The sequence below is a fragment of the Linderina pennispora genome, assembly GCF_002104995.1.
Source record: "Linderina pennispora strain ATCC 12442 chromosome Unknown DL89scaffold_28, whole genome shotgun sequence".
NCBI lineage: Eukaryota > Fungi > Kickxellomycota > Kickxellomycetes > Kickxellales > Kickxellaceae > Linderina > Linderina pennispora.
In genome coordinates this window covers 4,919-29,444 of record NW_024468276.1, presented here as the reverse complement: position 1 = coordinate 29,444, position 24,526 = coordinate 4,919, and the positions used below count along the sequence as shown (strand labels likewise).

The window sequence follows — 24,526 nt, the reverse complement described above, 5'->3', positions numbered from 1 at the left end:
ATTAGGAACAAGTTGTATAATAAATTTGTTCAACTCTTAGAAAGTGGTGAAGTTCGCAATCAACTTACTTCTAAGCTATCAGAGCTAGTGATGCCAACTTCTCAACAGTTTGGTGAAACACTTGTTGCTTGTAGGAATGAAGGATTAATGAGACTTGAGCTTACTGTTCACACTCCTGAGTTGAAAGAAGTAGAATGGACCATAAACCTAATTGTCAATACACTTGAGTTTCTTAGTAACTGTAGGATATTTGCAATATCTTATGAAAAGCAGTGGATGGCACTAGTTGATCAGATTCATAACAAACATACATTACGCATTTACTTTCATAAAGAACATGCTCTTGCTTACTGCCATTGGTTCAATCAGACAACTAAGAAGAAACAAGGAATAGCTAAAAAGTTGAAAGAGAATGAGGATATGATGACTGTTGTTTCTAATCTTACATTCAATGGACACCTAACTATTCTTCATACATATGCTACTAGTAGTGGTCCATTTGAATCTGAAGTTGTTCTGAGAAGAGATATCACAAACATCACTATTGTTCCTAGTCAGAGAAATTCCTTCTGGCCTGTTGCTTCAAGACAAAGGCAACAGCACACATATGCTGAAATGGGACTTGTTAACTATCATGGAATGCATATTGATTGGCTAACTGTTCAACAAGCAAGAGAGAAAGTTTGTCTATCAACTCTCTCAAGTGCTAGTGATAATACTGATGCATTTGGAATAGATGATCATATTGGAGGCCATTCACAAATAAGAAAATTTAAAGAAACATAACATCTTGTACACTGAGTGGCAAAATTGAGTCACATAACTAAAAAAGTTGAAAAACTAGAATAATTTCTATGATCAGCATGTACCACTCATGTTATAATTAATTCACAATCTACGCAGTGCGTAACTCTAACACATGTAGTTTCATGCGTATTGCTCATCTATTCATTGAATAATTGATATTTACAAATAAAAAATTTTGACTCTATTTTGTTCACAAAAATTCAACGATTTATTACTCAATATCTGGTATGGCCACCGGGGGCTTTTTTGATGGCTGCGATACGCGCAGGCATCGAGTTCACCAGCTGTGAGTAAATGGTTTCATTTACATGCTCACACCAGATGTCCTGGACCTGCTCCCAGAGGGTGTTGAGATCTTCAATTTCTGGCCCATTGCAGATCTCACTCTAAATGAAGTCCTATAAATGCTCAATGGGGTTGAGATCAGGGGATTGCACTGGCCATGGTAGCACTGAAATGGAGTTCTCAGCAAACCACTTCCTTGTCCTAGAAGCCATATGGCATGAAGCATTGTCCTATTGGAAGATGATGTCATCCTTATCCAGCCCATACATCTCAATTGTTTGCAGTAGTTCCTCCTGCAGGACACCCACATAGACCACTGTGTCAATTCCCCCCTCAAACCAGCAGAGTTGGCCAAGGCCACGCAAAGTTATGTATCCCCAAACCATGATCCCACCTCCACCATATTTTTGGGTTGGGGTAATGTGGTGATCCTGGAGGACTCCACCTGGTTTACGTAAGCACCTTTCACATCCATCTGCTCCATTGAGGTGTATTCTTGTCTCATCTGACCAAATTACCTGACTCCAATTGGTGTCTGTCCAGCTCCCAAAGGCCATAGCAAATTGGCATCGATCCTTATGATGGCAATCTTTCAGTTGAGGGACATTTATTCTGCGCATAGATCAAATCCCTTGGCGACGTAGTGCGCGTCTGATAGTGTACACTGAGATGTGCATACCAGAGTATTGTGCCAGCTGTTGTCGGATCTGCGTTGCTGCGGAACATGCACTAGTAGTAGCAAGTCGACAAATGTATGTCTCATCATGTAGTGATAGCAGCCGACTATGACCAGCATGGAAGTTCCTCTCTACGCTATGTTGTGCTCGGGCAATGTGTGATACTGTGGATTGGGAGACTCCTGTGTCCAATACAATTTGCCGAGTTGATAATTGTTGTGTTAGAAGATATTGGATGTGATTTATTTTTGATGACTGTAATTTTTTAGGCATAGTTAGATAGGGGATGAGATATGGATGTGGAAGAAAGAATGCTGTTGTATTGATGGCAAAAATTTTGAATTTTTCCATAAATGTTTTGGGCATAAAACTAGTCATTGAAAGTAGGAAAGGACAAAAATAAGCACCACTAAAAATTACTGCTATTTCAAAAGATAGTAATTTCTAGTGAGTGCGACATTCTAGGAACATTGGTCATAAACAATACTCATCATTGCAAGCAAGTGATATGCATTCCCTGCTATTAAGGGTATGGTATTACTGCTTTTTCCACAATCGGACATTTTTTGAAGAAAAATTTGTATGACTTAATTTTGCCACGCAGTGTATATTGCAATTTCCTATTACTGTCTTATTTTATTTATGTTTGGTCCATATTAAACATTTTAATATATGCATTTACATCTGTATAATGAAATATCAGTAGTATTCATATCTCATATTTGTATTTAAATAATTTTTGGAATTATATATAAAATATCCAGCTGTAGGAAACATACCATATTATACTATTAGACATATCATATAAAATGAATGTATTACTTTTTACTCTATATTTCTTTTGTGCTATATCTCTATATAGGCCACTAGGCCTAGGTATCATAGTAGTTAATAGTGGTAATAAAGATAGTCAGAGCTATTTCCTCCCATCGCTTAGATTCCCATTTTCCCTAGAGATCCCCTTCTGGAGACAAATACCACATTCTAATGTAGTAATGCTATCTACACTTTCTAAGACTTTGACACACCTAGGGATATGTGATACAACTGATGATGAATTTTTCCCATCAAGCTGCATACCATCACCTTTAGGAGAAACACCAGTATCATATCCTGGGCCAGATCTACTAACAAAGGAATCATCTGAGATAGTACTAGTATCATCTACAGTGTCTTTGAATCATGATGCAGAAATACTGACAATACAGCACCCTTTAACTACTAGAGGACTGCATAAAAGACGTAATGTTGAAGTAACAATTGATATAGTTACTCCCTTTTGAAAGGCTCCTTCTCCAAATACCATTCATAGCACTTAATATAATTCGCAATAGTGTACTACTTGCATTTGAGATACCATTATTATTATTAGGACTAGTGTAAATGAGCACTTATGATTTATAGTAGTATCAATTCCTTTGGGGCAGATAGAAGATAAAATTTTAGTATTATATGGTATAGATTTTATGGTGAAGGAGCATTAATAAACTGAGATCTGAAACTAAGCTATATAATTAACTTCTTCCAATATCACTTTAAATGCAGGCGGAAAGTACAATTTATACCTAGATATCTACTACTTAAGGCATATTATCAGAGAGCAGTAATACTATACTCATGACGAAAGGACATCATCCTTAGCAATAAGTAACACACTGAATAGAATAAATGAGTTAGAAAAATACATACTTCCTGAACTCCAATATTAAATCATAGTATATTCTATGCATTATAGTATTTCATATAATTGCATGCTTATCACTCATAAACACATATGAATATTGATCATTGGGGGTTATACAGAGACACTTATCTGCCCATTAACTATTTATGCATGCTGGAACTATTAGCAATTTCAGTGAAATAAAAATTTCACCCAAACCGCCATCGGCATCTTGGAAAAGTTTCAGTGAACATAATTTCAACCAGAAAGAAAAACTTTGCATATTTGGGGTTAATTATCATTGGGCAACAAAAGTCAATATCTCAATAGATGTGGCTAAGCAACCACAAGGAAATTATGTTCACTGAAACTTTTCCAAGATGCCGATGGCGGTTTGGGTGAAATGGCAAAAAAAATATTTGTATTTTTAAAATCAATTATACACACAAAAACATTCTGGACACAATAACAAATAATAACTATAGAAAAAATAATTAGTAGCAAAAAATAGTTCTGAAAACGATTATTCAAATATCTATCTAACAAAATTGCAAATAACTAAAATTTACAAGTCCAGGAATGACCCCCTTCCAGAGTGAACTAAGAGCATTACTATCAAGAGTGTTATCAGAAAGAAGAAATATGCCTGATGTCGCTGATGCTAGGTATACTGCTAGAGGTATAGAGCAACTTGGATTTGAGCATTCTTCTGAAATATTTGTTGACTCATTCATTGTTGAGGTTGTTGTTGAGAAATGCAGTGAATCAGATATAAAGGTGAAGCAGAAGTCAGCTAGTGTTAGATTGCATAAAGTATTTGGAGAAGGTTTTGGTTATAAGTATGTTAGAAGTAAGATTAGTGAAAAATATGGTCCAGTTGCTATTTACAAAGTATCTACCCCAAATATTGCAATAGCTAGTTCTTTGTTAACAGTGAAGTTTGCTGCTATGGCTGATTACAAAATATATCTACAAAATTATGACATCACAATGGATTGTATGAATATCTCATCTAGAAATATTATCTATAAATACCTTTTAGAAAGAGGAGTTGAAAAGAAAGATGTTGTAGATGATTTACGCAAGTCTGGCTCTAACTGCATTAGCTGGTTTACAAAGAAAGGAGATGTTAAAGTTAAGAACAAAATTTACAACAAGTTTATTCAGCTTCTTGAGAGTGGTGAAGTTCGTAATCCTCTTAGTTCAAAACTTTCTGAATTTATAATGCCAACTTTGCACAACTTTGGAGAAACATTGTATGCTTGTAGAAACTCTGGTTTGACTAGGATAGAACTAACTGTACATTCTTCTCAGATGCAAACATTTGAATGGAATAGCAGCTTGCTTCTTAACACAGTTCAGTTTATGAATAAATGCAGAACATTTGCAACTTCTTATGAAAAGCAGTGGATGGCACTTGTTGATAAAGTTAGTAGTTGTTATACTGTTTGTATTTATGTGAGACAACAGCATACTCTAGCATATTGTCATTGGTTTAACTCTATCACATCAAAGAAGCAAGGAATTATTAAGAAGCTAAACAAGAATGATGATCCAATGGTAGTTGTTGCTAATCTCTCATTCAACAATAGACCTACACTTTATCAAATATATGATTCACTTGAGAGTGGTCTTGAAACAGAAAAAGTTCTTAGAAGAGTTGATGAGAATATAACTATTGTTCCAAGTCAGAGAAACTCCTTCTGGTCAACTTATCCTACAACTAAGCAGTATCACACTTTTGAAGAGATGGGATTAGTTAACTACAAAGGAATGCATATTGGTTGGATAGATAGTAAGCAAGCAAAGAGTAAGATATGTTTATCAGAAATATCAGAGGTTGATTATTCTGCAAAAGAGGAAAACATCAATGCATTAACAACAGCAATAGACAATATCACACTTGATGAAACTAGACATATATTTATCAAAGAGAATACAGATCTGAAACCATCACTGTATAGAGTTGCTTACAATGTTCTTCAGTTAGATGATGAATTTATAGTTACACATTATGCACTCCATACTTTCAGAGGACATTCATACTTCTATGTTGATATTCATATTAAAGGGAGAGATAAACAGCCAACTCTTATTAGGACACCAGCTGACAGTTCTATTGGAAAAGCAATTTCTCAACAGTTAGGAGAATCAAAGCAACAAATATATCTAAGAGCTGTAAGTGTGGGATATAGAACAATCACAGTTGAGTAGCAGCCATTTTAAAACATAGTATATGCAACCATTCTCTCCATATCTCTATGGAAAGTTTGACAAACATCATACACATGTTCAACCCTTACCTCACAATCAGTAGCAATATGTTGGATCCAATTACGCACTTGTATTGCTAAGTCATCACTCATATCAAAGTCATGAATAAGTAGCAGAGTAAGCATATCTCTTTCTTCCTCACACATCTCAGCTAAGTGTTGCTTGAAGAAGTTTTGGAATGATCCCATTTTCTAAAATTGATAAAAGTTGAAATTTTTATTTATGACTACCTCACACAGATGGACAATCAATTACAAGAATTAAGAGAGAAGGAGTGGAATGTGCTCTACACAACAAAGTGGAGATTTCTTGATGAAGATTGGTTAGTACATAAACAACAGAAGTACTATAGGAGTGAAGCTCATGAAGTGAAAGAAATAAAGCTCATCAAAGGTACACTTGTGAAGCAACTTGGAATGATCCCTGTGTTCTTCTTCCTAAATGTTCTATTTGGTGGAAAGCAGTATCCATGTCCTTACAGAAATGTTGAGAAAGGACTCTTGATTTTATACCAGTTAGTTGCTGGGCTATCAATCAATGGAGGTCATTCAGAGCTAGTTATCTGCATAACAACTATTTATACATGTTTAAACTATTGGCAATTTCAGTGAAATAAAAATTTCACCCAAACCGCCATCGGCATCTTGGAAAAGTTTCAGTGAACATAATTTCCTTGTGGTTGCTTAGCCACATCTATTGAGATATTGACTTTTGTTGCCCAATGATAATTAACCCCAAATATGCAAAGGTTTTTCTTTCTGGTTGAAATTATGTTCACTGAAACTTTTCCAAGATGCCGATGGCGGTTTGGGTGAAATGGCAAAAAAAATATTTGTATTTTTAAAATCAATTATACACACAAAAACATTCTGGACACAACAATTATAAATATCTGTTACAAAAATATCTAGTAGCAAAAAATAGTTCTGAAAACGATTATTCAAATAACTATCTAACAAAATTGTAATTTACTAAAATTTACAAGTCCAGGAATGACCCCCTTCCAAAGTGAACTAAGAGCATTACTAACAAGAGTGTTGTCAGAAAGAAGAAATATGCCTGATGTTGCTGATGCTAGGTATACTGCTAGAGGTGTAGAGCAACTTGGATTTAAGCACTCTTCTGAAATATTTGTTGACTCATTCATTGTTGAGGTTGTTGTTGAGAAATGCAGTGAATCAGATATAAAGGTGAAGCAGAAGTCAGCTAGTGTTAGATTGCATAAAGTATTTGGAGAAGGTTTTGGTTATAAGTATGTTAGAAGCAAGATTAGTGAGCAATATGGACCAGTTGCTATTTACAAAGTATCTACCCCAAACATTGCAATAACTAGTTCTTTGTTAACAGTGAAGTTTGCTACTATGGCTGATCACAAAATATTTCTACAGAATTATGACATCACAATGGATTGTATGAATATCTCATCTAGAAATATTATCTATAAATACCTTTTAGAAAGAGGAGTTGAAAAGAAAGATGTTGTAGATGATTTACACAAGTCTGGCTCTAACTGTATTAGCTGGTTTACAAAGAAAGGAGATGTTAAAGTTAAGAACAAAATTTATAACAAGTTTATTCAGCTTCTTGAGAGTGGTGAAGTTCGTAATCCTCTTAGTTCCAAACTTTCTGAATTTGTAATGCCAACTTTGCACAACTTTGGAGAAACATTGTATGCTTGCAGAAACTCTGGTTTGACTAGGATAGAACTAACTGTACATTCTTCTCAGATGCAAACAGTTGAATGGAATAGTAACTTGCTTCTTAACACAGTTCAGTTTATGAATGAATGCAGAACATTTGCAACTTCTTATGAAAAGCAGTGGAAAGCACTTGTTGATAAAGTTAGTAGTTGTTATACAGTTTGCATTTATGTGAGACAACAGCATACTCTAGCATATTGTCATTGGTTTAACTCTATCACATCAAAGAAGCAAGGAATTATTAAGAAACTAAACAAGAATGATGATCCAATGGTAGTTGTTGCTAATCTCTCATTCAACAACAGACCTACACTTTATCAAATATATGATTCACTTGAGAGTGGTCTTGAAACAGAAAAAGTTCTTAGAAGAGTTGATGAGAATATAACTATTGTTCCAAGTCAGAGAAACTCCTTCTGGTCAACTTATCCTACAACTAAGCAGTATCACACTTTTGAAGAGATGGGATTAGTTAACTATAAAGGAATGCATATTGGTTGGATAGATAGTAAGCAAGCAAAGAGTAAGATATGTCTATCAAAAATGTCAGAGGATAAATATTCTGCAAAAGAGGAAAACATCAATGCATTAACAACAGCAATAGACAATATCACACTTGATGAAACTAGCCATATATTTATCAAAGAGAATACAGATCTGAAACCTTCATTGTATAGAGTTGCTTACAATGTTCTTCAGTTAGGTGATGAATTTACAGCTACACATTATGCACTCCATACTTTTAGAGGACATTCATACTTCTATGTTGATATTCTTATTAAAGGGAGAGATAAACAGCCAACTCTTATTAGGACACCAGTTGACAGTTCTATTGGAAAAGCAATTTCTCAACAGTTAGGAGAAAGAAAGCAACAAATATATCTAAGAGTTATAAGTGTGGGATATAGAACAATCACAGTTGAATAGCAGCCATTTTAAAACATAGTATAAGCAACCATTCTCTCCATATCTCTATGGAAAGTATGACAAACATCATACACATGTTCAACCCTTACCTCACAATCAGTAGCAATATGTTGGATCCAATTACGCACTTGTATTGCTAAGTCATCACTCATATCAAAGTCATGAATAAGTAGCAGAGTAAGCATATCTCTTTCTTCCTCACACATCTCAGCTAAATGTTGCTTGAAGAAGTTCTGGAATGATCCCATTTTCTAAAATTGATAAAAGTTGAAATTTTTATTTATGACTACCTCACACAGATGGACAATCAATTACAAGAATTAAGAGAGAAGGAGTGGAATGTGCTCTACACAACAAAGTGGAGATTTCTTGATGAAGACTGGTTAGTACATAAACAACAGAAGTACTATAGGAGTGAAGCTCATGAAGTGAAAGAAATAAAGCTCATCAAAGATACACTTGTAAAGCAACTTGGAATGATCCCTGTGTTCTTCTTCTTAAATGTTCTATTTGGTGGAAAGCAGTATCCATGTCCTTACAGAAATGTTGAGAAAGGACTCTTGATTTTGTACCAGTTAGTTGCTGGGCTATCAATCAATGAGATGGAGAGGTTTATTCCTAAGAGCAGCTACCAAGTAATTCATAATATGTTCTATATCTCAGAGTTAAGTGAGTTGAACAAGAAGCTTTCACACTACTTGCACACAATGTTCTCCACTCCAGAACTAAGAGTGATCTCAGCAAAGATTCAGAATCCAACAAACTTTAAGCATATAACTCTTATGTTAGATGGACATGACTCACGAGCTCTACATAATGGTGCATACAAACCAAATCTTTATTCCTTCAAGTTGAAGAAGTCAGGATATAGAACACAAGTTTGCATTGATTTGAATGGAATGGTTGTCCTTGTTTCACCAACTGAGGAATGTAAAGACCACCCAGACTCTAAGATGATTAAGAATATGTCACTATTGAAATACATCTCTCCAGTAGATTGTGTTGTTTTAGATGGTGGTTATCCTCAAAGTATTCTGGAAGAGTTAACAGAAGCAGAAGAGAATGAGAATTTTGGAATGCATAACTTTTGCTTACCAGTTAGAAAGCCAAGAGGAACCAACTTAAGTGAAGCAGAGTTAGAATATAATAGCAAACTTGGGTCATTTAGATCAATGGTTGAGAGCACATTTGGAGAACTAGGTAACACATTTAAGAGACTATCAAATAGAGAAGTTGTGAGAATTAGAAACACAACTGTATACAATGTGCAGTTTAAACTCTGTTGCTTACTCTACAATATGAAGAAGATCCTAGCAGCTAGTAAAGTTCCTGTTGAACATCACCACACACTTTGGGTTCTATCTAACTTTGACTACCCTAGCAACAACCAGGAGAGATCAACACATGCTGAAGTTGGAAGTACTTTACCACAAAAAGTAGAGTTAGAAGCTTCAATGAGAGAACTACAAGATAGACTGATTCAAGCTAAAATTGATGAGTCAATGAACTTCTATGTAGACATGTCATAAGTAACTTTTAAAATAGGAATTCTCAGTAAGAAATTTGCATTGATAGAAAATGCTTCAATAAGGAGGTCATTCAGAGCTAGTTATCTGCATAACAACTATTTATACATGTTTAAACTATTGGCAATTTCAGTGAAATAAAAATTTCACCCAAACCGCCATCGGCATCTTGGAAAAGTTTCAGTGAACATAATTTCCTTGTGGTTGCTTAGCCACATCTATTGAGATATTGACTTTTGTTGCCCAATGATAATTAACCCCAAATATGCAAAGGTTTTTCTTTCTGGTTGAAATTATGTTCACTGAAACTTTTCCAAGATGCCGATGGCGGTTTGGGTGAAATGGCAAAAAAAATATTTGTATTTTTAAAATCAATTATACACACAAAAACATTCTGGACACAACAATTATAAATATCTGTTACAAAAATATCTAGTAGCAAAAAATAGTTCTGAAAACGATTATTCAAATAACTATCTAACAAAATTGTAATTTACTAAAATTTACAAGTCCAGGAATGACCCCCAATGAGATGGAGAGGTTTATTCCTAAGAGCAGCTATCAGGTAATTCATAATATGTTCTATCTCTCAGAGTTAAGTGAGTTGAACAAGAAGCTTTCACACTACTTACACACAATGTTCTCTACTCCAGAACTAAGAGTGATCTCAGCAAAGATTCAGAATCCACAAGGGTTTAAGCATATTACTCTTATGTTAGATGGACATGACTCACGAGCACTACATAATGGTGCATACAAACCAAATCTTTATTCCTTCAAGTTGAAGAAGTCAGGATATAGAACACAAGTTTGCATTGATTTGAATGGAATGGTTGTCCTTGTTTCACCAACTGAGGAGTGTAAAGACTACCCAGATTCTAAGATGATTAAGAACATGTCACTATTGAAATACATCTCTCCAGTAGATTGTGTTGTTTTAGATGGTGGTTATCCTCAAAGTATTCTGGAGGAGTTAACAGAAGCAGAAGAGATTGAGAATTTTGGAATGCATAACTTTTGCTTACCAGTTAGAAAGCCAAGAGGAACCAACTTAAGTGAGGCAGAGTTAGAATATAATAGCAAACTTGGGTCATTTAGATCAATGGTTGAGAGCACATTTGGAGAACTAGGTAACACATTTAAGAGACTATCAAATAGAGAAGTTGTAAGAATTAGAAACACAACTGTGTACAATGTGCAGTTTAAACTCTGTTGCTTACTCTACAATATGAAGAAGATCCTAGCAGCTAGTAAAGTTCCTATTGAACATCACCACACACTTTGGGTTCTATCTAACTTTGACTACCCAAGCAACAACCAGGAGAGATCAACTCATGCTGAAGTTGGAAGTACTTTACCACAAAAAGTAGAACTAGAAGCTTCAATGAGAGAACTACAAGATAGACTGATTCAAGCTAAAATTGATGAGTCAATGAACTTCTATGTTAGACATGTCATAAGCAACTTTTAAAATAGGAATTTTTTACAAACTTTACTTAATGATAGAAATATCTTCAATAAGGGGGTTATACAGAGACACTTATCTGCCCATTAACTATTTATGCATGCTGGAACTATTAGCAATTTCAGTGAAATAAAAATTTCACCCAAACCGCCATCGGCATCTTGGAAAAGTTTCAGTGAACATAATTTCAACCAGAAAGAAAAACTTTGCATATTTGGGGTTAATTATCATTGGGCAACAAAAGTCAATATCTCAATAGATGTGGCTAAGCAACCACAAGGAAATTATGTTCACTGAAACTTTTCCAAGATGCCGATGGCGGTTTGGGTGAAATGGCAAAAAAAATATTTGTATTTTTAAAATCAATTATACACACAAAAACATTCTGGACACAATAACAAATAATAACTATAGAAAAAATAATTAGTAGCAAAAAATAGTTCTGAAAACGATTATTCAAATATCTATCTAACAAAATTGCAAATAACTAAAATTTACAAGTCCAGGAATGACCCCCATTATTAATTTAATTTGTTGACACAATTTTGTGAATAAAAATTAGAAGACTTAATACTCAATTTCTAGTATGGCCACTATGGGCATTTTTGATTAGTGCGATATGCGCAGGTATCGAGTTCACCAGCTGTGAGCAAATAGTTTCATTTATGTGCTCACACCAGATGTCCTGGACCTGCTCCCAGAGGGTGTTGAGATCTTCAATTTCTAACCTATTAGAGGCCTTTCACAAATAAAAAAGTTTAAAGAAACAAATTGCTCTTGTTATATTAACCAATTAGCAAATAATAAATCAATTACTAGCAGTTGATAAATACACTGGGCAGCAAAATTGAGTCACAAAAATAAAAACCATCGACAATATTAAATAATTTCTCAGAACGACGTTCATTGAATATGATAAAATGAATTCATGGTGGATGCCATGCACTAATCTATTTCATGCAGGTGCATGCTTATTGCTCTTGAAATATTTGAGAAATGGAGTATTTAAAATTAAAAATTTTAGACTCATTTTTGCTCACAAAATTCGTCGATTTTTTTCTCAATAACTAGTATAGCCACCATAGGTTTTTTTGACCGCAGCGATACGCACAGGCATCGAGTTCACTAGCCATAAACAAACGGTTTCATTTATTTACCTATTTATAATTTCCTAGGCCAACGCAACGTAGGTGCCAAAAACGATAAATTTTAGCCTTTATCTGATCATACTCATAATGAAGCCCTATATGTGAGTAGTGCATCGTATCTAGGGGACTACACTGATCATCATACAGTAGAAACAGTATACATATCTAGCCAACTTGTAGCCCAAATTGCCATTTATGTGATAATGACTTCTTCAGATATAATCTTTGCACTCTCCTACTGGAGGCCATTCACAAATATAAAAGTTTAAAGAAACTAAATATCTATTATCAGAATAACCAATTAACAAATAAGAAATCAATTACTAGTAGTAGATAAATATTTTAAAAATCAGAATGTTTAGTGATGGCCAAAAAGATTTTAGCAACTAGATTAACTAATAAACAAAAATATAAGAATAGACGCTTCTCCGAAACCCCCTTTGGCATCCTGAAAAATTTCAGTTGATTTCTCGGGACGCAGCCTGTATCTCAGTAGAAGCATATTAATTGTGTATCAACTGAAATTTTTCAGGATGCCGAAGGGGGTTTCGGAGAAGTTCAAAAAAAACAAAAGAACAAAAAGTTTTACAACTTCTAATTATTTTTTACTTAGTTTAGTGATTGTGAATGACCTCCTAGTGATTGTGAATAACCTCCAAATGCTGCCATTTTAAAACATCATGTTCTAGTCATCAAGTCGTTATCATCCTATTTATAACTATTTTTCTAATACCAAGCAATCATATATATCATCAATTTTAGAAAGAATCAAATTATGCCATTTTAAAAAATCATAATAAATTCATCAAGTTGTTAGAATCCCATCTGTAATTAATAGATATGCACCAAGCAATCATATATGTCATCAATTTTAGAAAGCATCAAACTGTGCTAGTTTAAAACATCAAATATACAAGTCATATAAGAATATGCTTAATACGGTAAATGTTCTTAGAAGAGTTGATGATAATATATCTATTGTTCTAAATCCAAGAAATTACTTCTGGTCTATATATCCTATATCTAAGCAATATCACACTTTTGATAAGATGTGATTGGAGGCCATTCATAAATATACAAGTTTAAAGAAACTAAATATCTGTTAACAGAATAACCAATTAACAAATAAGAAATCAATTACTAACAGTAGATAAATATTTTAAAAAACAGAATGTTTAGCAATGGCCAAAAAGATTCTAGCAACTAGATTAACAAACAAACAAAGATGCCAAATATGGTGCTTCTACGAAACCCCCTTCGGCATCCTGAAAAATTTCAGTTGATACACAATTAATATGCTTCTACTGAGATACAGGCTGCGTCCCGAGAAATCAACTGAAATTTTTCAGGATGCCGAAGGGGGTTTCGTAGAAGCACCATATTTGGCATCAGAACAAGAAAACAATAAAAATATTAATAATTATTAAATAGCTAACCATTTCTGACTGATCTCCTTATAGAATTAGATTTATTCAAAAGCTGCCATTTTAAAACATCATGTTCAAGTCATCAAGTCGTTATCATCCTATTTATAACTATTTATCTAATACCAAGCAATCATATAACTCATCAATTTTAGAAAGTATCAAACTATACCATTTTAAAAAATCATAATAAATTCATCAAGTTGTTAGAATCCCATCTGTAATTAATAGATATGCACCAAGCAATCATATGTGTCATCAATTTTAGAAAGAATCAAGCTGTGCTATTTTAAAACATCAAATTCAAGTCATCAAGTCATTAGTACTCCATCTGTAATTAATCAATATGCACCAAGCAATCATATGTATCATCAATTTTAGATTGAAGGAATCGATTTTGAATTTCAACAATAGATGCTTCTAACTCTGCTTTTTGGGGCAAAGTATGTATTGGTTCCACTTGTGTTGACTTATCATGTGTATCAGGGTAATCAAAGTTGCTCATAACCCAGAGTGAGTGATGATGATCAATATGTACATCACTGTTTGCTAGTATCTTCTTCATATTATAGAGTAAGCAGCATAACTTCATTTGCACATTGTAAACATTCCTATTCTTTACTCTAACAATCTCCCTGTTTGATAGCCTTTTGAATGTATTGCCTAGTTCTCCAAATGTATTTTCTACTATTGAACGGAATGATCCAAGATGGGAATTATATTCAGCTTCTGTTTCTGATAAGCTTGTTCCTCTCAGCTTTCTTACTGGTAAACAAAAGTTGTGCAGCCCAAAAGTATCCTGCTCTTCTTCCTCAGTCATCTCTTCCAAAATACTTTGTGGATAACCACCATCAAGCACAATACAATCAATAGGTGATATATTCTTCAGCAACCCCATGTTCTTAATCATTCTTGAGTCTGGGTGATCTCTACAGTCTTCAGTTGGTGAAACAAGTAGAACCATTCCATTCACATCAATGCATAGTTGTGTGCGATATCCTGATTTTTTCAATTTGAATGAATAGAGATCTGGTTTGTATGCTCCATTGTGTAGTGCTCTTGAGTCATGGCCATCTAACATTAGTGTTACATGTTTAAACCCTTGAGGATTCTGTATCTTTGCTGCAAAGACTCGTAGTTCTGGAGTTGAAAACATTGTTTGCAGATAGTATGTTAGCTTCTTATTCAAATCTTTCATTTCAGAAATATAGAACATATTATGAATAGCTTGATAGCTACTCCTAGGAATGAATCTTTCCATTTCATTGATAGATAATCCTTCTACAAGTTGGTATATGATGAGCAGTCCTTTCTCTACACTTCTGTAAGGACATGGATAATGAGTGCAACCAAATAAAACATTCAGAAAGAAGAAAACAGGAATCATCCCTAGATGTTTAAGAAGTGTGTCCTTGATAAGTTTAATTTCTCTTACTTCACGAACTTCACTTCTGTGATATTTTGTATGTTTTAGAATTACCCAGTCATCATTCAGAAACTTCCATTTGTTTGTGTACAGTTTGTGATATTCCTTTTCTCTGAGTTCTTGTAATTGATGATTCATCATTGTGAGGCACTTATAAATTTAAAAGTTGTCATTTATTGCAATGGGCCCATTCTACAAATTCTTCAACACTCGACTTGCTGAGCTAGATGAGGAAGAGAGAGAAAAGCTAGTCCAACTACTTAGCAAAAATTTCAATATGAGCAGAAAATTAACAGTATATATCAGAGCTTGGATCAGGAATGTTTCAGAAGATAGGGGTGTTACTATTAAGCATGTGTTTGATGTATGCAACTACAGTTGTGCAGATATGGAGGTAATGGTTGCTAACTGCCCATTTTAAAACTAGATCCTCTCAGTATGGATAATACGATTATGAATTCTAGTTACTTTAAGTACCACTTCTTGACTTGGTTCACCAATAATAGAAGCAATATATTCTCCAAATGGACTACTTGCTTGTATTTTGATATGAGTGTGAGTACTGCTAACTACTTCATTGTGAATCATATAGATATCTAGATAATAGAATAGCAACCCTCTAAAAGTATATAAGAAATAATGACTAACTAGGAACTCATCTCCAACATGAAGTATGTTATAAGCAACTTTATATCTAGCTGGCCTAAGATCAGTATTTTCTCTTATATATGTGGGTTCTAGATCATCAAGTTCAATGTTGCTAATATCAGCAATAAGATTATCTATTCCTAGGTCATCAGTATCCTCACTAACACTTGAGAGAGTTGAGAGACAAACTTTCTCTCTTGCTTGCTGAGCTGTTAACCAATCAATATGCATTCCACGATAGTTAACAAGTCCCATTTCAGCAAATGTGTGTTGTTGCCTTTCTCTTGAAACAACAGGCCAGAAAGAATTTTTCTGACTAGGAACAATAGTGATGTTTGTGATATCTCTTCTCAGAACAACTTCAGATTCAAGAGGACCACTACTGGTAGCATATGTAAGAAGAAGAGTTGGGTGTCCATTAAATGTAAGATTAGAAACAACAGTCATCATATCTTCATTCTCTTTCAACTTTTTAGCTATTCCTTGTTTCTTCTTAGTTGTCCTATTGAACCAATGGCAATAAGCAAGAGCATATTCTTTATGAAAGTAAATACACAATGTATGTTTGTTATGAATCTGATCAACTAGTGGGGGTCATTCCTGGACTTGTAAATTTTAGTTATTTGCAATTTTGTTAGATAGATATTTGAATAATCGTTTTCAGAACTATTTTTTGCTACTAATTATTTTTTCTATAGTTATTATTTGTTATTGTGTCCAGAATGTTTTTGTGTGTATAATTGATTTTAAAAATACAAATATTTTTTTTGCCATTTCACCCAAACCGCCATCGGCATCTTGGAAAAGTTTCAGTGAACATAATTTCCTTGTGGTTGCTTAGCCACATCTATTGAGATATTGACTTTTGTTGCCCAATGATAATTAACCCCAAATATGCAAAGTTTTTCTTTCTGGTTGAAATTATGTTCACTGAAACTTTTCCAAGATGCCGATGGCGGTTTGGGTGAAATTTTTATTTCACTGAAATTGCTAATAGTTCCAGCATGCATAAATAGTTAATGGGCAGATAAGTATCTCTGTATAACCCCCTTATTGAAGATATTTCTATCATTGAGTAAAGTTTGTAAAAAATTCCTATTTTAAAAGTTGCTTATGACATGTCTACATAGAAGTTCATTGACTCATCAATTTTAGCTTGAATCAGTCTATCTTGTAGTTCTCTCATTGAAGCTTCTAGTTCTACTTTTTGTGGTAAAGTACTTCCAACTTCAGCATGAGTTGATCTCTCCTGGTTGTTGCTTGGGTAGTCAAAGTTAGATAGAACCCAAAGTGTGTGGTGATGTTCAATAGGAACTTTACTAGCTGCTAGGATCTTCTTCATATTGTAGAGTAAGCAACAGAGTTTAAACTGCACATTGTACACAGTTGTGTTTCTAATTCTTACAACTTCTCTATTTGATAGTCTCTTAAATGTGTTACCTAGTTCTCCAAATGTGCTCTCAACCATTGATCTAAATGACCCAAGTTTGCTATTATATTCTAACTCTGCCTCACTTAAGTTGGTTCCTCTTGGCTTTCTAACTGGTAAGCAAAAGTTATGCATTCCAAAATTCTCATTCTCTTCTGCTTCTGTTAACTCCTCCAGAATACTTTGAGGATAACCACCATCTAAAATAACACAATCTACTGGAGAGATGTATTTCAATAGTGACATGTTCTTAATCATCTTAGAATCTGGGTGGTCTTTACACTCCTCAGTTGGTGAAACAAGGACAACCATTCCATTCAAATCAATACAAACTTGTGTTCTATATCCTGACTTCTTCAACTTGAAGGAATAAAGATTTGGTTTGTATGCACCATTATGTAGTGCTCGTGAGTCATGTCCATCTAACATAAGAGTTATATGCTTAAAGTTTGTTGGATTCTGAATCTTTGCTGAGATCACTCTTAGTTCTGGAGTAGAGAACATTGTGTGCAAGTAGTGTGAAAGCTTCTTGTTCAACTCACTTAACTCTGAGAGATAGAACATGTTATGAATTACCTGATAGCTGCTCTTAGGAATAAACCTCTCCATCTCATTGATTGATAGCCCAGCAACTAACTGGTATAAAATCAAGAGTCCTTTCTCAACATTTCTGTATGGACATGGATACTGCTTTCCACCAAATAGAACATTTAGGAAGAAGAACACAGGGATCATTCCAAGTTGCTTCACAAGTGTATCTTTGATGAGCTTTATTTCTTTCACTTCATGAGCTTCACTCCTATAGTACTTCTGTTGTTTATGTACTAACCAATCTTCATCAAGAAATCTCCACTTTGTTGTGTAGAGCACATTCCACTCCTTCTCTCTTAATTCTTGTAATTGATTGTCCATCTGTGTGAGGTAGTCATAAATAAAAATTTCAACTTTTATCAATTTTAGAAAATGGGATCATTCCAAAACTTCTTCAAGCAACACTTAGCTGAGATGTGTGAGGAAGAAAGAGATATGCTTACTCTGCTACTTATTCATGACTTTGATATGAGTGATGACTTAGCAATACAAGTGCATAATTGGATCCAACATATTGCTACTGATTGTGAGGTAAGGGTTGAACATGTGTATGATGTTTGTCAAACTTTCCATAGAGATATGGAGAGAATGGTTGCATATACTATGTTTTTAAAATGGCTGCTACTCAACTGTGATTCTTCTATATCCCACACTTACAACTCTTAGATATATTTGTTGCTTTGATTCTCCTAACTGTTGAGAAATTGCTTTTCCAATAGAACTGTCAGCTGGTGTCCTAATAAGAGTTGGCTGTTTATCTCTCCCTTTAATATGAATATCAACATAGAAGTATGAATGCCCTCTGAAAGTATGGAGTGCATAATGTGTAACTATAAATTCATCATCTAACTGAAGAACATTGTAAGCAACTGTATACAAGGAAGGTTTCAGATCTGTATTCTCTTTGATAAATATATGTCTAGTTTCATCAAGTGTGATATTGTCTATTGCTGTTGTTAATGCATTGATGTTTTCCTCTTTTGCAGAATAATCAACCTCTGACATTTCTGATAAACATATCTTACTCTTTGCTTGCTTACTATCTATCCAACCAATATGCATTCCTTTGTAGTTAACTAATCCCATCTCTTCAAAAGTGTGATACTGCTTAGTTGTAGGATAAGTTGACCAGAAGGAGTTTCTCTGACTTGGAACAATAGTTATATTCTCATCAACTCTTCTAAGAACTTTTTCTGTTTCAAGACCACTCTCAAGTGAATCATATATTTGATAAAGTGTAGGTCTATTGTTGAATGAGAGATTAGCAACAACTACCATTGGATCATCATTCTTGTTTAGCTTCTTAATAATTCCTTGCTTCTTTGATGTGATAGAGTTAAACCAATGACAATATACTAGAGTATGCTGTTGTCTCACATAAATACAAACAGTATAACAACTACTAACTTTATCAACAAGTGCCATCCACTGCTTTTCATAAGAAGTTGCAAATGTTCTGCATTCATTCATAAACTGAACTGTGTTAAGAAGCAAGCTGCTATTCCATTCAAATGTTTGCATCTGAGAAGAATGTACAGTTAGTTCTATCCTAGTCAAACCAGAGTTTCTACAAGCATACAATGTTTCTCCAAAGTTGTGCAAAGTCGGCATTATAAATTCAGAAAGTTTTGAACTAAGAGGATTATGAACTTCACCACTCTCAATAAGCTGAATAAACTTATTGTAAATTTTGTTCTTAACTTTAACATCTCCTTTCTTTGTAAACCAGCTAATACAGTTAGAGCCAGACTTGCGTAAATCATCTACAACATCTTTCTTTTCAACTCCTCTTTCTAAAAGGTATTTATAGATAATATTTCTAGATGAGATATTCATACAATCCATTGTGATGTCATAATTCTGTAGATATATTTTGTGATCAGCCATAGTAGCAAACTTCACTGTTAACAAAGAACTAGCTATTGCAATATTTGGGGTAGATACTTTGTAAATAGCAACTGGACCATATTTTTCACTAATCTTGCTTCTAACATACTTATAACCAAAACCTTCTCCAAATACTTTATGCAATCTAACACTAGCTGACTTCTGCTTCACCTTTATATCTGATTCACTGCATTTCTCAACAACAACCTCAACAATGAATGAGTCAACAAATATTTCAGAAGAATGCTCAAATCCAAGTTGCTCTATACCTCTAGCAGTATACCTAGCATCAGCAACATCAGGCATATTTCTTCTTTCTGATAACACTCTTGATAGTAATGCTCTTAGTTCACTCTGGAAGGGGGTCATTCCTGGACTTGTAAATTTTAGTTATTTGCAATTTTGTTAGATAGATATTTGAATAATCGTTTTCAGAACTATTTTTTGCTACTAATTATTTTTTCTATAGTTATTATTTGTTATTGTGTCCAGAATGTTTTTGTGTGTATAATTGATTTTAAAAATACAAATATTTTTTTTGCCATTTCACCCAAACCGCCATCGGCATCTTGGAAAAGTTTCAGTGAACATAATTTCAACCAGAAAGAAAAACTTTGCATATTTGGGAGTTAATTATCATTGGGCCAACAAAAGTCAATATCTCAATAGATGTGGCTAAGCAACCACAAGGGAAATTATGTTCACTGAAACTTTTTCCAAGATGCCGATGGCGGTTTGGGTGAAATTTTTATTTCACTGAAATTGCTAATAGTTCCAGCATGCATAAATAGTTTAATGGGCAGATAAGTGTCTCTGTATAACCCCCAGTGCCATCCATTGCTTTTCATAAGATGTTGCAAATGTCCTACAATCACTAAGAAACTCCAGTGTACTAGCAATTAAGTTTGTGTTCCATTCTACTTCTTTCAACTCAGGAGAGTGAACAGTAAGCTCAAGCCTCATTAATCCTTCATTCCTACAAGCAACAAGTGTTTCACCAAATTGCTGAGAAGTTGGCATCACTAGCTCTGATAGCTTAGAAGTAAGTTGATTGCGAACCTCACCACTTTCTAGAAGTTGAACAAATTTATTGATACAACTTGTTCCTAATTCTTATTTCATCTTCATCAGTAAACCAGCTAATACAGTTTGCTCCAACTTTATCTTCATCATCAAGAATATCATTGCTACTGATTCCAGTATCAAGAAGAAATTCCTTAATCACAGCCCTAGAAGATATGTTTAGACAATCCATTGTAATATCATAGTTCAGAAGAAATACATGTTCCTGATGCATCCTAAGAAAGATATCAGTTAGTGCAGGATCAGCTATTGCAACATTTGGAGCAGATACTTTGTAAACAGAGACTTTACCATTTCTCACACTTACCATGCACTTCATATACTTAAATCTGTATCCATCACCAAAAACTCTATGCAATCTATCAAAAGGAGTAATATTGTTAATCTGATCTATAAGAGCATATGATTCAGGTATCTCAACAACACATGAATCCATAAAGATATCAGAATGCTGAATAAATCCTTGCTGTTCAATGCCATTACTAGTATATCTTGCATCAGATATATCAGGCATATTATCTCTATTCTTCAACTCAAGTCCCAAAAGGGAGTTAAGATGTACTCTTAAGGAGGCCATTCATAAATATAAAAGTTTAAAGAAACTAAATATCTGTTAACAGAATAACCAATTAACAAATAAGAAATCAATTACTAACAGTAGATAAATATTTTAAAAAACAGAATGTTTAGCAATGGCCAAAAAGATTCTAGCAACTAGATTAACAAACAAACAAAGATGCCAAATATGGTGCTTCTACGAAACCCCCTTCGGCATCCTGAAAAATTTCAGTTGATTTCTCGGGACGCAGCCTGTATCTCAGTAGAAGCATATTAATTGTGTATCAACTGAAATTTTTCAGGATGCCGAAGGGGGTTTCGTAGAAGCACCATATTTGGCATCAGAACAAGAAAACAATAAAAATATTAATAATTATTAAATAGCTAACCATTTCTGACTGATCTCCAATAAGTAAAAATACCAAAATAGGTGCTTCTACATAACCCCTATCAGCATCCTAAAAAATTTCAGTAGATATAAAGTTAATATGCTTCTACAGAGATAGAGGCTGGGTCATAAGAAATCAACTAAAATTTTTTAGGATACTGATAGGGGTTTTGTAGAAGCACTATAATCACAAATAACTAAGAAGGTTTAGAAGTTATAAATATCTTTTACATAGTTTAGTAACTGTGAATAGCCTCCAGTAGTAGAAAGGAGGGAAATGATAGTAATAATCAAAAACCCCAAAAAGACCATAGTCCCGAAGTATTGCATATTCTATTTTCTCACACCTATTCAGAAATTGGGAAGTAATTCGGATTCAAAGTTGGATCAGGTTCCTTAATTCAGGGGGTCTAGCTCAAATGGGAGAGCGCGCGCTTAGCATGCGCGAGGCACTGGGATCGATACCCAGGTCCTCCATTCTTTTGCCTATTTTTTGCTTTCTCTGTATTTGTTTGAGCGAAGATGCTAGCTCGGTTTGCAAAGCTGCTCAGAAAGTAGAGATTGTAAAGAATAGAGCGCCCATTTTATCCTCGATCTCAGCAGGAGTTGCGACGCGTATTTTGTAGCAGTTTCTATACTTCTATCATTCTAAGAAATTCTACTGGCTTACCTTATGAGATGAACCAAGCCATATCAAATGACTGTTGCTTGATGGTAGCAAGCTCCAGTATATGTGCCTTACTACTTTCCAGATCTAACCCTCCTCAGAGTACTACTTTTTTGTCTTCAGTTGGCAGATAGAATATGCCTCTAGTTTATAAGCAAGCTAGTCCTACCCCTCCTCACACCTTGATCATTTTTTCAACCATCCAATTTTCTAGATATGCTTTTCTAAGCTGATAGTCATAGGCATACTAACAGATATTAGTAAGGGATTTTTGGAGGTAGTTGTGAGGCTTTCTTCTAATCTGTATATATTAAGTAATGCATTATACAATCAACTCCATTTTTATACTAGCTACATAGGTAACTATGAACTGCCTTCAGCTCTTATCCATACTATGTAAGCTGTTCATTCATTCTTAAAATACTGGTGAAATTTCAAAGAAGGTAGAAAGGGCCTCCATGTATATAGTTCAGCAACTAGGGAGTTTCATGAGGAGAGCATTTCTGGGATTCATGAAACACAGTGTCCGTTTATTCACAGATTTGTGAGTAAAAATTATGTTAGACCAATCCAAAACGCTAATAGTGGTTGAGCACACTTCACAAATAGGAGGTTGCATTTCTCCGCATTCTCACTGGCTTCTCAAATGCAAACACATGGTAGCGGCTGAACAGCATTGAGGGATTACCGTGGCATGGGCCCCTTTGGTGAAAAAACAGTTCATGAACTGGTGTCAATCAGCGACTGATACCAATTTGTTAGATGATCAACATGACACTGGTCCAAAACGTAACAAAAAGGCAGCTTTCTGTTTGTGCAAGGAAACTGGAATCGCCAATACTGTGCCGTGTAGGCACTGTATGTGAGGTGTTAGAGCAGGAAAACCGAGGTGTATCAGGGTATCTTGAAAAAGCCCATGGTCGTTCAAAGTAATCGCTGTAGGTGTCGCAGACAAACGGACTTCAGATGTATTGAGGGGGGGGTTTTTTTTTTTTTGAGAAATGCTCGAAGCTCGAAGCTCGAAGCAAGGGATATATAAAAGAGCACAGCGAAGGCCACATATGAGAAGCAAACATTGCCAAGCAGCAGATAGTTCTTTTGTGTCCATTCCTCTCCGTTTTGCCGAACATCTTATCCACAAGTACACTTCGTTATCCGTTCACTAAAAGCTGTTTGCCACGGTACTCCTCGATCATGAACATCACCAACTTTACCGTTTCCATCACCACTGTTTTCACTGCGGCTGTTTCGTTGGCAGCAGCCCTTCCAGTTGCTGATACTGCCAGTGCTTCGCTGGGTATTGCTCCTGCTCTCGGATATGTTGCACCAAAGGCACTGGGCTTGGACAACCAGGCGCAGCGCCAGCATGATGCTGCCACAGGTCTCGATGTGCCAAGCACCCAGAACTACCCAGCCCATTGCGATCGCCAGGGCAGCGTTAATCCACGCGGATGGGACTATTTCAGTCAGCGCGATCGGCCGGTTTTGGCAGTTGCCAGATCGGACAAGCAAGCAGTCCGAGCTCGTGGCTGGGACTACTTTAGCCTGCGCGGCGAGTCCGGCAAAGAGCCAGCACTTGAAGAACCCTGCTGGAACTACCAGCTTTTTACGCAAGCGCGATTCAGTTTCAGATGGGTATCTGCAGCGCGGATGGGACTACTGGGCTCAGTAGCAATTTCGTTCACTCCTGCATTTTCTTCTAGACGCTCATTCTGGTTTATGAAATGAAATTTTTTAGATAGTCTGATAGGGTATGCAAGAGAAAATTGGTGCTATTTATTTTCGGAACCGGCGTAGTGGACGAGGATCATATGGTCCCAATAGGAGTTTTCGATCTTGAAGGTAGCACCGCACTGCTGGCAGACATAGTTGCCGTGGGCGTGGTAGAGACGCATGGCAGGGAAAACGAGCGATAGCATACGAGAGTTCACTTTTATTAAGTGGATTGTAGTG

The 24,526-nt window shown here is 35.1% G+C and overlaps 4 protein-coding genes and 1 non-coding gene across 5 annotated transcripts; 3 read left to right on the top strand and 2 right to left on the bottom strand.

The window, feature by feature from the left end:
• Window positions 1–2,575: 2,575 nt before the first annotated feature.
• Window positions 2,576–3,417, top strand: DL89DRAFT_270904 (uncharacterized protein; the record flags this gene model as incomplete). The annotated part of the gene is made up of 1 exon (XM_040888846.1): window positions 2,576–3,417. One exon carries the CDS (start codon window positions 2,579–2,581, stop codon window positions 3,050–3,052), a length of 474 nt encoding a protein of 157 aa, XP_040739655.1. The 3' UTR covers window positions 3,053–3,417.
• A 12,479-nt stretch (window positions 3,418–15,896) lies between these two features.
• Window positions 15,897–16,417, bottom strand: DL89DRAFT_261012 (uncharacterized protein; the record flags this gene model as incomplete). Its single annotated transcript, XM_040885832.1, has 2 exons — window positions 15,897–15,941; window positions 15,971–16,417. The coding sequence occupies 2 exons, from the start codon at window positions 16,415–16,417 to the stop codon at window positions 15,897–15,899; spliced, it is 492 nt and encodes a 163-aa protein (XP_040739654.1).
• A 4,547-nt stretch (window positions 16,418–20,964) lies between these two features.
• Window positions 20,965–21,474, bottom strand: DL89DRAFT_261011 (uncharacterized protein; the record flags this gene model as incomplete). The annotated part of the gene is made up of 1 exon (XM_040885831.1): window positions 20,965–21,474. One exon carries the CDS (start codon window positions 21,472–21,474, stop codon window positions 20,965–20,967), a length of 510 nt encoding a protein of 169 aa, XP_040739653.1.
• Window positions 21,475–22,310: 836 nt separating this feature from the next.
• Window positions 22,311–22,383, top strand: DL89DRAFT_t159. The gene has a single exon. It is a non-coding gene; the product is annotated as a tRNA-Ala (tRNA).
• A 1,105-nt stretch (window positions 22,384–23,488) lies between these two features.
• On the top strand, window positions 23,489–24,301 carry DL89DRAFT_310874 (uncharacterized protein; the record flags this gene model as incomplete). Its single annotated transcript, XM_040890973.1, has 1 exon — window positions 23,489–24,301. Exon 1 carries the CDS (start codon window positions 23,768–23,770, stop codon window positions 24,299–24,301), a length of 534 nt encoding a protein of 177 aa, XP_040739652.1. The 5' UTR covers window positions 23,489–23,767.
• Window positions 24,302–24,526: the final 225 nt, after the last annotated feature.